Source organism: Colias croceus, chromosome 26 (genome assembly GCF_905220415.1).
Source record: "Colias croceus chromosome 26, ilColCroc2.1".
Taxonomy (NCBI): domain Eukaryota; kingdom Metazoa; phylum Arthropoda; class Insecta; order Lepidoptera; family Pieridae; genus Colias; species Colias croceus.
The window spans coordinates 898,188-914,721 of NC_059562.1; the positions used below are offsets into that span (position 1 = coordinate 898,188).

The 16,534-nt window shown below is 33.4% G+C and overlaps 1 protein-coding gene across 5 annotated transcripts in view; it reads right to left on the bottom strand.

Annotated features, from left to right (window-relative positions):
* Positions 1 to 955: 955 nt before the first annotated feature.
* The window catches only part of LOC123703425 (zinc finger protein castor homolog 1), an 85,267-nt gene continuing 69,688 nt past the window's right edge, over positions 956 to 16,534 (bottom strand). For 2 of the 5 annotated variants that reach the window (XM_045651412.1, XM_045651411.1), the window contains 20 exons: positions 12,173 to 12,257; positions 11,566 to 11,692; positions 11,136 to 11,276; positions 10,612 to 10,813; positions 10,022 to 10,244; positions 9,452 to 9,581; positions 8,882 to 9,024; positions 8,321 to 8,471; positions 7,684 to 8,082; positions 7,453 to 7,554; positions 6,823 to 7,321; positions 6,313 to 6,638; positions 6,000 to 6,110; positions 5,469 to 5,617; positions 4,974 to 5,099; positions 4,492 to 4,611; positions 3,411 to 3,506; positions 3,054 to 3,142; positions 2,546 to 2,695; positions 956 to 2,128 (listed from right to left, as the gene is read on the bottom strand). In XM_045651412.1, coding sequence (XP_045507368.1) covers positions 1,971 to 2,128; positions 2,546 to 2,695; positions 3,054 to 3,142; positions 3,411 to 3,506; positions 4,492 to 4,611; positions 4,974 to 5,099; positions 5,469 to 5,617; positions 6,000 to 6,110; positions 6,313 to 6,638; positions 6,823 to 7,321; positions 7,453 to 7,554; positions 7,684 to 8,082; positions 8,321 to 8,471; positions 8,882 to 9,024; positions 9,452 to 9,581; positions 10,022 to 10,244; positions 10,612 to 10,813; positions 11,136 to 11,276; positions 11,566 to 11,692; positions 12,173 to 12,257 — 3,527 coding nt within the window. In that variant the 3' untranslated portion in view covers positions 956 to 1,970. The remainder of the gene's footprint in view (positions 2,129 to 2,545; positions 2,696 to 3,053; positions 3,143 to 3,410; positions 3,507 to 4,491; positions 4,612 to 4,973; positions 5,100 to 5,468; positions 5,618 to 5,999; positions 6,111 to 6,312; positions 6,639 to 6,822; positions 7,322 to 7,452; positions 7,555 to 7,683; positions 8,083 to 8,320; positions 8,472 to 8,881; positions 9,025 to 9,451; positions 9,582 to 10,021; positions 10,245 to 10,611; positions 10,814 to 11,135; positions 11,277 to 11,565; positions 11,693 to 12,172; positions 12,258 to 16,534) is intronic. The other 3 variants (XM_045651413.1, XM_045651414.1, XM_045651415.1) reach the window with 3 other exon arrangements.

Sequence of the window (16,534 nt, forward strand, 5' to 3'; positions counted from 1 at the left end):
AGTGGGAGTTTTTCGTAATCTTATTTAGATAAATAAGTACTGATCAAGGATCCCATTTTTGTGTATGTATACATATTTTGTATGTAAGTGAAATGTGAGTTACTGTTTTTACTCTACGAGTTACTCATTTGTGACTTAGGACTCTTATGAATTAGGTGTGAAAGGATAAAAAAAACAACAAAATTTTTTCATATTCTCGTTTAATATCTAGAACTCATGAGGTAAAGAACACTAAGCTATTACCAATCGTATAATCTCAAACTGATATAATTCGTCATTCAGAATAATATTAAAAAATATCCAAATAATTTTTGTACGTCATTTTCAATATTGAAATGTCAAAACACTCCACTTACACTTTCGAATACTGTAATACGAAAAAAAATTAATTTAATTACAATTAATTTACGCTAAATTAAGTTAAATAATTGAGTATACACTTAAAGATAATAAAAAGTTTGTGAAAGACAAAAATAGAACGTAGAGCGTAAAATTAAATAACGTAACAAAATAACAACCAATAAATTGCATGAGTACAATAAATAAAATAAAAAGATTTGTTTTTTTTTTTATAGAGATTCAAGCGATCAGAGTGATAAAATCCAAAAAATACAACTGTTTAAACTGTATACGAATAAGATGATTATTTTAACTGATCGCGATTAAAAAGAAACATGTTTAAAAAAAGATTTCTATTAATCAAAATAGCTGACAAATGTTCTAGAAGCAAACGCAATACTTAATTATATAGTAACTTCTGATGACTAAAAATATGGCACGGCCTTAACAAAAGAAATAAGAGAAGAATTAGGAACAGAGAAGGACTTAAAAGTAAAAAAAAATACTGTTTTAAACTAGGTTTAGGAAGTGTTTGGTCTGAGTAGGCGCGAGGACCTCTAAGACTAAGGAATGGCCGGGATTCAGGAATGCAAAGGTGTGAAATTTTAACTAATACTGATTTTATTACAGTTTTATTAACACTAAATGATTATGGCATTACTTGGCTAGGTACCTCATGGATCACAAATAGCACTCTTCACATTTTTATACATTTTATATACCAATAATAACAATTGCTAACATATTTTTTTTGTCATATATAATCTATTCTTATTTACAAAGTTCATAAAATTGACCATTTTCTCTTTTAAATATGATTTTTTATATAATTTCCTTTTGTTTATAACTTGCGGTGGTTGTAAGTTCATTTTTTGTATTTTTTATATAACGGAAACAAAATACGAGTATTTCTTTTAAGCTACATTGTTTTGTAGTGTTTAAATGACTTTTTTTTTATTTTTTTGTAAAAAAATCACAAAAAATGAAACTACAAAACACCAGATTCTACGTATTGTCACATTTCGAGGCACAAAATGGCGTTTCTAACCCAATAATTATTGCCTTCGTTACAAATTTTAGGAGACCTAAATTAATAATACTATTCGTAAAAATGTCTTTTCTCGGGGTCGTAATAAATATAAATATTCTATAACTAACAACTACAATTGGTCAGGTTTTAGGAAATTTACAGATTCACTTTGACACCTTGATACTTTGTATAAAATGCGAATGTACAAAGTGATATTGTTACATTATATTTGAAATTCAATCGAAGTCTTATAGTTTTTGGCACATTGCCGTATTTTACAAAATCGTTCAGAAACTATTTTGCGACTAAGGCACAATTTCGAGGGACTACACGCGGTTTGGAGAATTTTGTGATTTTTATATACACAGTATATGAATATTAACTAAATATCTATACTCAAACAGTGTTATAGTCACTATGTATACAGTAACATAGACATAGTTAAACATAAAACGTCCCTAAATTATTTTATATCCGGGACCTTTATCGTAAATAAAAAATCCGTTTCCACTGGGGTATACACAAATCTGACCCTAATGCACGCAGTATTCAAGGTATATTTTAGTGTAAAACTCAAAATAACACGTAGGGGTACAGTGGGTCAGTTAATAGCACTAGTGGAGGGTCCAAGGTTCGCTTCCTGGTGTTTGTACTTGTGTGACGTCATCTGGGAGAGGCCAAGAACGGCGAAACCGCACTGGAGGCAGTGGTAGTGGGTTTGCTTCTTGCTGTGAATGCACTGCGGTTCGTAACCACAACCTGGAAAACAATTATTAAATGAGTCTTTGGGAATATTATATTATGGTCAAGACTGTTGCGTGCAAATTAAGAACTATGTGATAGATATTTGTTAAATAAATAAACCTTAACTGACTTTAAATTCACATTTCCTGCACGTTTAGTCAGGCAGTCAGAAACTTTACTGTGACAAATTTTGTAAACTTTTTGACTACAGGTCTTTCAAGTTAAGTTATTGTTGAAAAACTACGTACCTACAGAAATTAATCTTGTATACCTTATTATTAATAAGAAAAAACTACAGCTTAGTAAATATATTATAAAGTACTAATAGTTTTTTTTTAAAGATACAGTAGCAATTTTTTTACTCTTTCAAAACTACATAATATTATTATCCACAAGTTAATAACAACGTATCTATAATAAATAATGCCTCACCTTTACTCGGCGGAAACTTCTCGAAGCCAGCCGCTTGTATGGAATCCAGCTTCTGGTGCTGTCGTCTATGTGCCACCACTTTATTGGTGTCGGTGCAAGTGAACTCGCACTTGAGGCAGTGGAAGTGTGATGCCTTGTTCTGGCCTGTACCTGGCAACGCCACGTGATGGATTATTTGTTTAGAGTTAGGGAAGAGGAAAAATGTAAAAAAATAACATTTTTTTTGGCTAAGATAAGTTGTAACTGGATTGTGTATTAAAAGAGTACAAAAAATGTAAAGATAGGATGGTTTTGGTAAGATGTTATGTTTGATACAGCAAGCAAAACGGCAGTGTTTAACTTTTAATTTAAAACATTTTAGAACCTTTTAAAAGCGTTTCGGGAAATATTTCATTGAGCTACCATCGATTTAAACAAACATTAATTTGAAATATCTTAATTATTCTATTCTTTAATCAAAATGGACAAATTAAAGCTTGAATATGATGCTATTAAAACAATAAATTACCGAAAGTCGAAGCATGCGGGCACTCCGGGCGCTGGCAGTACACGTTGGCGCGGTACTGCTGGAAGTCGCCGCCCATTAGCGTATCCAAACTGAAAAAAGCGAAAAATACATTAAGAATTATTTATTGAAAAAAAAAATATATATAAAATGTTGTCCTCACTCATTTACAATAATATATTATGTACAGTGTGTATAAATTGAAAAATTATGCATTTGTTTACACACTTTTAAGCCGAAAAATGAAATTAAATTTAAAAATTGTTTAATCATTCTTTATTCACTCATAAGTTCATCTTTAACAGTAACAATTATTACGGGAATACATACTAATGATAATAATAACAAAATGATTCTTACCGTTCATGTCGAGCTGTGTGTTGGACGAATCTCGTCTTGTCGCAGAAGGAATAGCCACAGTCTTTCCGAGTGCAGTGGAAGTGGGTTTGATGTTCTCTGCAAGAAAAATATTTTATAAGTAATTGAGAAAGTGTTTGTAAAAAGTGTTTATTGAAGTAGCCTAAGCGAAATAAATATTTCAAAGTAGAAGATAAGGAAGTCGTTGTAAAACGCTTTTTTCTAGAAAAGCTGGATTGTTATAAATTCTATCATTGGACAAAAATTGCTTAAGGTGCCTAGTAGAGCAAAACGCGAGTTTGCTGCTAATTAATATGCTTTAAAGTATATGATTAACTGCAGTAAAAAATCTCAGATAAATATATGATATTCTTCAGGAGATAAACTAGTTCGATAGTGTGTTGAAAACACAATACAACTTATTTTACTCGATAGAAAAAAATCTCAAAGGTACCTCTAAAAAAATCTTTTGATGCTTAAAAACCATACTAAACTACATGCATTCATTCTGTTTTTTCGGCAAATAATTCTACAAGCAACACACTAATATAATACTGTGTTATTTTTTTAGTCCAATCAATAGATTTCGTGTAAATCGCAAATTCTTATTCCCAAACAAAAAACGTACGCATGTGTGCGTGAACGCCTGTGTACCGACACTACCGGCCGAGGCCCGTTCGTAATGATTCGCGGATGGCGTCGGGCTGCAGCTGTAGCGCGGCGTGTATGTGTGAGTGGAATGAAATGCTTGCTCAGGGCAGCGCCTTAAGACATTACAACCACCAAAATATTTAAACAGATAGGGAAAGGTAAGGTTAGGTAAGATAGGGAAAGACAATTTTTTTATCTCAGTTTTTTCTGACTACTATGTCTATTATCCATACTAATATTATAAATGCGAAAGTAACTCTGTCTGTCTGTCTGTTACTCAATCACGCCTAAACTACTGAACCAATTTGCATGAAATTTGGTAGGGAGATATTTTGATACCCGAGAAAGGACATAGGCTACCTTTTATTGCGAAATATGTACCACGGGCGAAGCCGGGGCGGACCGCTAGTCTTAAATAAATAACAATAAATACCTGTATCCACACTGTTGATAAGCGCAGTCTTCATTGAATCGGAACCGAAGGTAGCCTTCAGGTATCGGCTCATCTTTTAGCACGCGCATGTGAGGCCCACGGGTGCCTGTGTTTCGACGACTGAAATAGATAATAAAATATAATAGGTAATTTAATAGGTATAATACAATATGTAGGAATAGATATCAGTATAGATTATAGGAACGCAAAGAAAGAAAACTTTACAGACGATGTAAAAGGTAAGAAGATAAAATAAGTCGATTCCATTTTTGGAAAATATATATTTTGATATATTTATACTGGTATTATAATTAATCATATGCGTATTATAAATACAAATTCGTCTTGCATTGCTTTTAACGTGGGAACGGGCGAAATTGAAAATTTAAAGAAAATTGTAAGAGTATTCTAGAATTAATTAAGAATGTGAGCAAAAAAGTTAATAGGGATAAATTAATGGCCATGAAAATAAGTACACTTACGATTTAGCAATAAGCTCGGCTTCCTTATCCAGGCCTGGTGGTAGACCGTGAGACTGGAGAAGACTTTGCTCTAGAAGTAATTCCGGGGGATACATCATAGCTGGGTATAGCGGGAATGGAGAACCACTGGAAGAAAAATATTAAATTTTAGATAAGGATAAATTCAAAAGACAATAAGAATAATGCAGAAGACACAAATTCATATTCAAATCTGATTAATAAAGAACTGTGGATCATTTTGTCCGTCGTATCGTTGTCATTTTGTATGTTGTATTGTTGTGTTTGATCCATTGTTAAATTCTAAAGTAAAAATAACTAAATAAAACATTCAGAATGATTAAATCACATTATCCGATTATAATTTCTATTTAATATTATTTACACTTTATGAAAAACAGATCTTGAAAGTAAATATAAATAATGAATCGAGTACAAAACAAACCAAAAATTAACTAGTCCAGATATTATAATCAATTTCTAGAAAACCCAACTTACCCCTGCGAGAACAGTGCAACTTGAGCGAGCCCAGGCAGACCAGCCAGCGAGGCGGTGTACTGCTGCTGCATCTTCAGCTGCTCCTGCAGACTGCCCTTGCGACCACCTGATAGGTACTGTTGAAGTAACAGGCTTTGGACTGCTTGCACCTGGAGAAAAAGGTTTGGATTTGAAAAAATGGTCTATGATCGTAGATAACATTGTAAGAGAGATAAAAAATATTGGGAAATTTTGCATATTTTTATTAGATGTAATGTTATTATAAAGGAATACTATATAATAATAGCTCAATTATTTAATGCAAAATTAACAATTTTATGCAAAGTTTCAGTTGTGCTTTTTGTATAATTGAGCTAGAATAGCTAATAAACTGCTAATAATTTATAATGATCCATTTCAATAATTAATAACTTATTATGAATAACTTATTATTAATAACTTATTATTCTTCCCTTAACCATTAAATTACATATTATAATAATTTATTCATTTACCTATTTAATATATTCAAATTTCAAATAGTTAACTTACTTGTTCAGCAGGATTTGGTGGTCGTTGACTGGGGGATGGCGATGGTGCCGTGGAAGAAGTGGCAGTTGAGGGTAGAATCGAAATTTCTGGATATTCTCGTTCCAGAGTCTCCTGAAAGAAGGGAATATTAAATCTCCAAACAACTGTTTAGCGGAAAGCTTTAGAAAATCATAACTTCTCATTGTTGGCAACGCTTTTGATTTGATAAAAATGCAATACGACACAAGAACTTTCAGTGTGTAGTATAATTCCAAAAATGTATTGACTACTATAAATTTCAGAAACAAAGTTTGCAACGGTCTGAGATCCTTACCTTAGTAGCAGCCAATCCGACTGGTCCAGCATCAATAATATTGCTATGTTTCTTGACCATGTGGCTAAATAGCAACTTCAGGTCGACATACGCTTGGCCACAATGTGGGCAGTGGTAATGTAGATTCATTTGACCAGCTGTCTTGTTCAATGGACAGGCCTGGTCGTGGCATGAAGGTGGGATTGTAGGACTAGGCTTTTCCAGTTTCTTCTGGTCGTATTCTGGTCGTTTTTCCTTTGATGGTGAAGCGTCGTAAATGCTCCTTGGTGATGAAGTATTGCTTCTGAGGTGGGAAGACGGATAGAACGTTCCTGTCGCTTTTACTACTGGAATAAATGTAATTCGGAATAAGTTATATTGTATACGTATCTATCTATCTCGCAAAATTAACAGTTAAGTCTTGGTAGGGTTTAAATTGCAATAAAGTTTTATACATTTTTTATGTCAACTTATTTCATTTCGTGGCAATATGATTAATGAATATCAAATAAATATCAGAAATATACATACCCGAAACGTTATCCTGCTCCTTTTCAAATTCACTCTTAATAACGAAATTGGTTGGATAGTCTCCATCCTTCGATCCAACACTATCAGCTGATGCTCTTTCTTTAATCGAATAGTCTTTGGCCTCTTCGACTTGTTTTTCATCTTCACTCTTAATAGGAGTACCTCTTCCATGCTTATGAGTAGCTAATGCTGAGTATTGAGTCAAAATAGCTGGACAATTGTTTCCTTGAGCGCAATGGAAGTGGGATCTTAGCTGGTTCTTATAGCAACTCTTTCCACCACATTGCTCAAAGGTAGAGAAATAGTCGAATCCGTCTAACAGAGGGGATACGGAATGGGATTCCCTCATATGTGTCTCCATGATGATGTGGGTTTCAGCTGTGAAACTGCAGTTGAAGCAGTGCAAGTGTAGTCTGGTGTGACGTAAGTGGCAGTTCTGGTAGTATTGACTGCAGACGTCTGGAGCTGTAAACACCTCGAAGTGTTGGAAGCGAATGCGCTGAAATAAAAAGTCATGAGTTGTTTAACATCGCTAAGATAACCGTTAAATATTTTCGATAAGCAGAAAACGGGAAAGTATGTACTTATTAGATTTAGGTAGCAACTAATTGTAAATTAAAAAATACTTACAGGAAACTCTTCTACGGTGGTAATAACTGGTGATTGAATAACTGGTGGTATTTGATTGCTCTTCGGCAGTTTGAAAGATGTGAAAATTGCTTGAGGTGTCACCTAAAATGTTAAATCAAAATGTAAATAAAGTAATACAAAATACTAATCCATTACAATTATTTGACACTTTATAAGAACATGTTGATGATATTATTATAGAAAATGCTAACCGACCGGAAAATCACTTACATTATCAGTCCAAACTTCTACCACGCGATTCTTAGGCGGTCTTCCTCGCTTTCTACTAAACATCTCATCCAATGAACTCGAAGGATTTACTTGTTGCGGAACAATAGGGCTCGGTCCAAGGTTCAACTGTGCTTGCAAGTTTGGCGCTAACTGAGAGCCAAGATTTGGTGCCATTTGGGCCAACTGCGCCAAGTTTGGCGGAAGGTTTGGCAAACTTGGCACTTGGAGTTGAGCTGCTACATTTGGATGCAGTTGTGCTGAAAGCTGGGGAGTAAAGTTCGGAGCGAATCTCGCCGCTAAGTTCGGAGACATAGGGCTCAGAATTGCGTGCTGTCTGTGATGCTCTAAACGACGGAATGGCTGATCTTCTGATGATAAAATAACTGCACCGCAGTTTTCCTGTAAAGAAAAGTTTGATATTTAGTTTTCTAGCATTCAAATGAGAAATAAGAAATTTCAAAAATAATAGAAAAATTCACTCACGGGATTCGAACCCACGTCTTTCGTCTTAAGAGAAGTTACCATTTTTTTATTGATACATTTTATAAGAGAATTTCCAGATATTTCAAGTTCATTTCTCCATAAAAGCATACACATACACGAAGAAAATAAATCTATAGTACAAATTACTACTTACCCAAGTACAATGATAATGAGTTATGTCCCTTATATGTTGGCACGCGGAGTTGGAACACGGGTTGTTTCTAGTGTATGTGACGAAGTAGGCTTCTGTCACTTGGTTCTGTTGCTCGTGCTCCAACACGTGCTTGACCATTGTGTTGTGGCAACTGTAAGAAAATAGAATTAGATTTAGTTAGTATACTCACCTGAGTACCTACTCAGGTTATCAGGCAATGTAAACTAAAGGATTAAGAATATTATATTAAAAGGTAATGAAAAATAATTACAAATAAATAAATATAGAAAGCAAGTCATTAAAGTAATTCATTATTAGTATGTATTTGAACAGTTAAATGAAAACGATGATAAATGCCATTTAACCTAAACTATAATAAAAAATAATAAAAATCTTTATTTATCCATACCTTCAATTACACTGTGTATGCCACTCAATTTATATAAACACAATACTTAAAACTATGGACATTATCGTCTAAACTAGGCCGAGCCTGTATCTTAGACGATAATAAATTAAACTGCTCAAATATTTAAGATTATAATAATAATTATTATTTACCTATGGGCCATCTTGCATCCTTCAGCTAAGCAGTGATAGTGCTTGTTCAAAGCGCTGCATTTGCTGCATTTATCGTCAGCCTCTTTACTGCCGCTAAAGGTTTCTATGTACTTCCGTGATAATTCTTCTACTAATACTGGGTTCTGAAAAATAAAGATTTTTTTATTTAGAATCATGAAAATTATTGAAAAAAGGTTTTTGAAGTGAAAACTTCTTTAGCGGCGTTGGGTATAAAATCTTAAACTCGCGTCAGGACACGTGGCCTGATCGAAAAAGCGTAAGACGGATTTTTTTTAGCCCTTATATTCCATGCGTAAGACGGATACCATTCTAAAATATCAAACATGCTGAACGTTAATAATCAAGTTTTCACTTCTGCGGGCACTCCCGGAGTGCAACCCGTCTTTTTTTTCCTGGATGCAGTTAATTCCTTCTATAATATACGCAGAAGTAAAATACTGTATATTTTTGGCAATAATTGAAACTGTACACCTAAGTATCTATTTTTTATTTCATAGCACAACAATAATTAATCTTGTTACGCAATTCTAATACTTAATAAATACTTACATAAGGATGAGAATAGTCTCCATCCATTCCGGACATATCATCATCAATTTGTAGACTCGTATTTGGAGAGTACATGCTGAGGTCTGCACCTTGCTGCATCAGAGCACTCTGAATTACCGACGTCGGCAGTCTGTGAATTATGTGTCTTATTAATATAGTGTTATGTTACGAATTTGGATGACAAAATATTTGCCAAAGATTATCTTGATCTATTCGAGATTTAAGCAGAAAATAATTGGGTGAAAGTAAAAATGAACAAAACATCTAATTGATAATAATCATTATATAGAATTGTGTAAAAACGTTTTGAACCGAATTTCAAAACTTGATTTTTAGCCGTTTACTGGTTATTTAAAAACTGATAATATTTATAAGTGACAGTGTATTCAGATGAACTAAGGTAATGTTAGATTATCATAATACGAATAAGTAAAAGTGTATATTATAATCGACATGGAATATAAATGTAATAAATATCTTCATCTTAAGATAGAGCAGACAATAGTTCATAAAAAATGACATCTCAACATAAAGGAATCATAAACAGTAAAATATTGCTAGAAATCATACCCAAAGCTCATCTCTTGTTCCTTCCTCTCATGCTTTCTCTTATGCGTGAAGATCTGGCTGCTAGAGTGCAGCACGTAGTTACAATGCGGTCGGATGCAGTGGATGTGGTTGCAGGTGCGGCTGAAGCGGCACTCACGGTACGGGCAGGCTTCACTTTTCATATACTTCTTGAAGCCGTCCTTGGAAAGGGCCTCGTCTTTGATGTGGTAGGTCTTGTGCTTTTCTGTGTGGTGGATAATAATGGTAATAATGAGAAAGAGGTTGAAGTTAAAGTATTTATTTGAATTGATCTAGTTGATAATTATGCTCAAAGAACTGAAAGAAATTTTGTAAAAATTGTTTTAATTGTAAATGTGCTTATTATAATCATAGATAACGTATAGGCTAAATTAAAAATTTGAACGTTTATTTATTCAGAAGATTCAAATTGTCGAGTTTTCAAAAGAATTCAGTTGGAATTTAATAAGAAGATCCGGGAATGACAACTGGCATAAGATCTATTAATAACTTCTCAACATTTAATTTAATATTATGCCCACTAAGTAGGGAACATAGAAAAACAAACATTCGATTTTGATATAAATACTTACCCATATCAGCTTTATTCTTAAACGTATACGTGCAGCCAGGTCTTCTACAGTGGAAGTGTGTGGTCCGCTGGCCAGCAAAGATGCAATGAGGAGCAGCACAACTCTCAGTGGCTCTGAACCTCTGGAAACCCTCCTGGAGGATCGCTGAGTCCTTTCTGTGGTAATTGGCGTGCATCTGCACGTCTGATGTTGATATGTATACCTGGAAAGGTAAATTGTATAGGTATAATTTAAAATGGTATGCGTAAAGTACGTAGTTTATGTAAAAGACACAAAAGCAAAAAATAATCGTATGAGGATTTCTCTTCTTCGTTTTATCAAATTGCAATAGGAAATAAAATAACACTCAAGTGACTTTTTTTTTAATTATGCATACGCTTTGCTTATTATCTATATTTTGAAGAAAAAAATGGTGATTGCCGTGGATTTTGTCATTCACCTTATTAGTACCATGTCAGTATTTAGACGATATTATTGTAATTTTTTTACATTAAATATGATCCTTTTTTGTACAGTATACATACCTTATCACAGCCATCTTGTATGCAATGGTAGTGGGTTTGACTTCTGTTGTGGGGACAGTCGGAAAACCGCTCGGAGCAGTCATCCAGCGGGGAATAACGCATGAAACCATGGGCTAATGACTCGTCGCGTTTCTTGTGCCACTGTGAAAGTTTATATGTTAGTTTTAGTTATTTACATAAAGATATAAGGTTAGTTTTTTTTTTATAGGTTTGAAGCAACACTACTGTTTCTACTGTAAATAAGTAGAATAAATCGGTGACAATAAGCAATACTTTTGAATTGAATTTGTGAATATTCATAAATACAACATAATAATATAATCGTAGAGCGGAAAAGCGTCTTTCGCTTTGACGTAGTCATGCCTTAGATGGTAGAATTAGCCACGACCCTACTTCTTCAATCGACTTTATCAAATAGCTGAATTCTTACCTTGAAGTGCCTGATCATCTCCTCCTTCTTGCAGAAGACCCTGGCTGTACAGTCCATGCAATGGAAGTGTTCTCTGTAACCTAGGTCCTTGCAATATGATGACCCGCATTCTAGTGTTGAGCTGTACCTGATTTTGAAAAGAAATTAATGAGCAGTTGACTAGATTAAGAATAAGGTTCATTTCTTGGTTTAGAATATATACAATAATAACGAAGACGATGATTTGATAGTTTAGAGGTAGCGCGCAAGAGCAACTTTGGTCTCCGCAACTATTTGGTCTCTCCCATCAACTCTATTGGAAGTTGCGTCGCTACGTGCGCGCACTTTCTTACTAGCCCATAGAATTGATGCGAGAGACAAAATAGTTGCGGAGACAAAAGTTGCTCTTGCGGCTGCGCGCTAGCTCTAGCTGTAATTATAACGAGTGCTAAAGCTTTTATAACCAATAAAAAAGAAAATGAAATATTTCAGTGTTAAAAGCCGGTTTCATTTGATTGAGGTTTGAAAAACCTTGTCACACACGAGAATTTTAAGTTTGAGATGTTCTTAACGTCAAGTCAGAAACCTGCCGTAAGTGAGTTTTATTTAAAATCAATCAATTAGATACCTTTTAACGTATCTAGAATAGTCGACGTTGGTTTGAAGGGAATTCTTCCGAGCTTGGTCCAAATGATTTAACGCTGATAGCAGACCTGAGAACAAAGAATAAGATAAAATAAATAATTTATAATACACAGAACAACTAATAAAAAAGTTACATCATCGAAAAAAAGAGCATGTGTGCCGAGCACACGTGTCAGAAGTGAAACTTTTTTGGCAAGATTCAAAGATACCAAAGTCGTAACGCTACTGCCTACCCATGACGTGACGGTATTGCCATGACGCAATCTTGGAACTTTTACTCTCAACGCGCCTAAAGAAGTTTCACTTCAAAAAGTAACTTCACGAAACAACTAAAGCGAGGAAAATTAATTAACCCTATTCTATGGAACTCTAAAACAGTCTAAATATTTTAACACGATCTTGTGTTCGTACATTGTGTTCACTCATAACGTATTCAGAATAAAATGTAATACATTCAACTGATTCCAAAACTCATTCTTTTGTTCGAAACAGCTAAATCACGTCCATGCATCATATTCAAGAGGAACAATGTACTGTTTTCATCGTATACGAAGTATTTAATAACCCGACAGAGTATTAAGTACGTCTATTGTTTAGGAAGGGTATACACGAGCGTTTTGAACGCGTGATGTGGGTTAGGTACAAACATGTAACATTTGTATAGAGCCGACTAGTTTCGTAACATGTATAGAGCCGACTAGTTTCGTAACATGATAAACAACGTAATATTTCCTTTTCGTAGTACTAATTTTCCTGTGAAATCTTTTTAAACAATTAAAGAGCATAATGAGCATACTTAGTTGAAATTTTAGTTTATGGTAGAAAGTATACAATTTTGTTTTTGCAAGTATGAATTTTACATGTATGTTCTGCGTTTAATTATTGAGGAGTTGATATATTGTTTTGAGCAAACATATCATCATTTATTTATCGTCAATAGTTATAAAAATCACATCTATCTTCAGACATTTTACTGTTTTTGTGAACAAAAAAAAATATTTACTGAAAAATAAACGCGTTCAAAACGCTCCAAAAACGCTCGTCGCTCACCAGCCTTAGCGGCACTGTTCTAGTTCAAAAGGAGTCGTATCCGGCCCCTCCCCATATCAAGTTTTTGAGTATCAAATAAATTATTATGGTAATTAATCAACGTTTTCTCCGAGTCACTCTTGGCCATTGTAGATCATTATGTACATTACATAAAAATGTTTTTGAATAACTTTTTTGTGATTGTATCGTTGATTTATTCTTGTTTTGATTGCTTTTATAAATATTATCTTGTATTTCTTGATGTTGAGCAAATTTTATCTCAAAATCTAGTGGTTAGTGTAAGGAGGTCTTGGAGTGGAATTTAGAAGGACTCGAAGTTTGTTATAGCAATGAAATTTAGCACACATATAGAGGGTAACTTGGATTAACACATAGGATAGGTTTTATCCCGGAAATCCCACGGGAATGGGAACTATGCGGGTTTTCCTTTGAAAACGCGGGCGAAGCCGCAGGCGGAAATCTAGTTCTCAATAAAATATATAACCATTGATACAAAAAATAATTGATATAATTGCATTTGATCCGATTAATATCGAATCACTTTTTATAGAAGTTTTGTACTATAATAATGCTGTAATATATAATTATATCTACGTATTATCTATTATAACGCTACGCTTCGTTTTCTACACAATTTTCGCACAATCACTTATAAAATCGTGAGCCATTAACGGTGAAACAAGTGATCCCTACTTCATTAATAATGAGCTCTCTAAATATCGTGTATTATTTTGAATGTGAACAGGGACGGACTGTTTCATAATTCAGGGTCCCGTTATGTATTAGCATACAGGCTATAAATAATAAATAAATAATTTATTGAATACTAAATGTAGAATAACATTCCATATGATAGTTTATTGTTTCATATATGCTTTAAGTTTAAAATACGGAAAAATGGTTTTAACATCAAGCTATTAAAACTGCATACATAAACGTATACATAACGTAGTTGAAATTCAGATAGCTTTCAGCATGGACGAAAACTTCCAGGCAGTGCTTTGTAAAACCTATTTTTCATATTATTATCTAAATATAATTAAATTATATACATACAACAATATAAATAATCACGTTGCAACTCAGTTTTTGTTCAGAAAAATAAGCTTAATATAATATCTGGGGCCTCTAATACTTAGAGTTCGGCCCTGTACCCGCTTACATAACCTGAAATTATAGGTCCGTATGTTAACATCCATTGTGTTCAATCTACATAAGTATAGGTATTAATGCGGCTTAGAAAAGTTCTCAAAAACACGTTTCGACATTGCTTAACACAATGCTAGAGATTAACCGATTGCGGAAAGGTGAGTATTGTTTTCTTTTTTCTCGTTTTTGTAGATTCAGTTTGGAAATTAAATTTGTTTTTTACAAAAATTCCTTTTTCAATATTTTTGATCAGATTTTTTTTGTTTTTTGTATGAAATGCAATTTGTAAAAAGTTTTTTTTTAATTCAGTGCTTTAGTATCTTATTCTGTGCTAGTAGTAGCTTAGTAGTATAGTAACTACTTAGCTTCTAGTCATGTAGGTAACCACGTAAATGTTGACGCATATAATCGCATGACTCACGCTGGAACGTGGACAAATTTTTATATTATGGTGTTGTTTTTATAACATAGTGTATGTATGATTTTTTATTGTATTGAATAATTTAGGCTCGCTGATTTGTCTGCTTTATCAAATTTTAACTGGGCTTTATATTTTTGGAAATAGGAAAGTCAAATATCACAATCATAATATTATGTACCATTTCTATGGTTATTAATATTAGTTACCTATATGACAGGAGTTTCTTACAGTAAAAGGAGAATCGAGTTTCATTATGCTCTATTATTTTTCGCACTAAAAACGTAGTTTGATGGATTGACAAACAAACAAAATCTGTTATTTAATACAACTCAACGATAAACTATAAGTTAATCACAATGTAATATTTACTCATTAATAAAACAATATATTATCGATAAGGTCTGAACCACGCTCCGCCTATCCCAACAGCGACAAAAAACCAAAATAAGTTGACCCCTTCTCTCAATAAGCGGTCTTAATAAACCAATCAATATCACGTATCAAGTTACTTTAGCCGCGTATGCCTTATACTTGCAGCTTACAAACTTTAGTGATCCCTATTACGAAGGAACAGAGTTCAAATTGTTTCAAGCAATTTTATTCAATGAACGGAAATTGAACTGTAACATAATGGTGTAGGGTTGAATATCGATTGCGGGTAGGTGTAAATTTACATTTTGAAGATACTTGTAGGGAATAAATGTCAATTGAGATGGAAGACGGTTGAGGATGCAAGGAATTGATGTTGCAGTTATTGAACTCGTAATAATCAGATTCTATGGCGGGGATCGTAAACATTTTATTCGTTTTTACTTTATAGCTATGTAAAATATTTGATTGGTCAATCAAATGTAATTAGTTGGTTTTATGTAATTTTATTTGCAATAGCTGGGCTTTGGAAAATGGTGAGGTTTTGAGTTTTATGTCGGTGAAATTTGATTATAGGAATTAAAAGCTTTGAGTAACAATGGCGTATATGTATTTATGTAAACATTTTAAACTAAATGTCTTAACATATTGATCAGAAATATAGATTTAGTTACTAAAATTGTATTAGTTCATCACTAAGGTAGCGTGTGTCGAGACTATAACCTATATCTGCATCAAATTTAATCTATATCCAGTCAGCCGTTGAGAAATTGAGTAATATCCAACCATCCATACAAATTTTGTCGTTTATTCAATTAGTACGATACATGTTTTGCCTATGTATATAATATCTACTAGCTGTGCAGTATCCGTATATCTTTATACACTTTTTCCACCCTTTAGAATTTTGATTTGCGACTAAAAAGCTTGCCTACGTTTAACCCTAGGTATTCTTTATATTTTCGTTTCAAATTTCATCCAAATGTGCAGCGGTCAACCCGCGAAAGCAATCAGACAGACACACATTAATAATAATTAAAGGACGATCTTATAAGTAGGAAAATAGGCAGTTTAGAATAAAAAAATATTTATTATATTAACCAATAGGTTGACGATCTCAGTCATCTAGATGGTTAGGGATAAATATGTTCTATTGCGATTGACTGGAAGGAATTTCTTTTCAAGTGATGAAATGGACATGTTAATGCGAAAAAGGACTTTAATTACCTTTGTATAATATATATTTTTAATTGGCTCTGTTTGGTTTTTTATTCGTGTCGAGTCAGAAAATTCATGTTTTATATCATAATTTGTCTTCGATACAGTTTGATTTGTAGAAAAAGTAGGTTCGTTTAT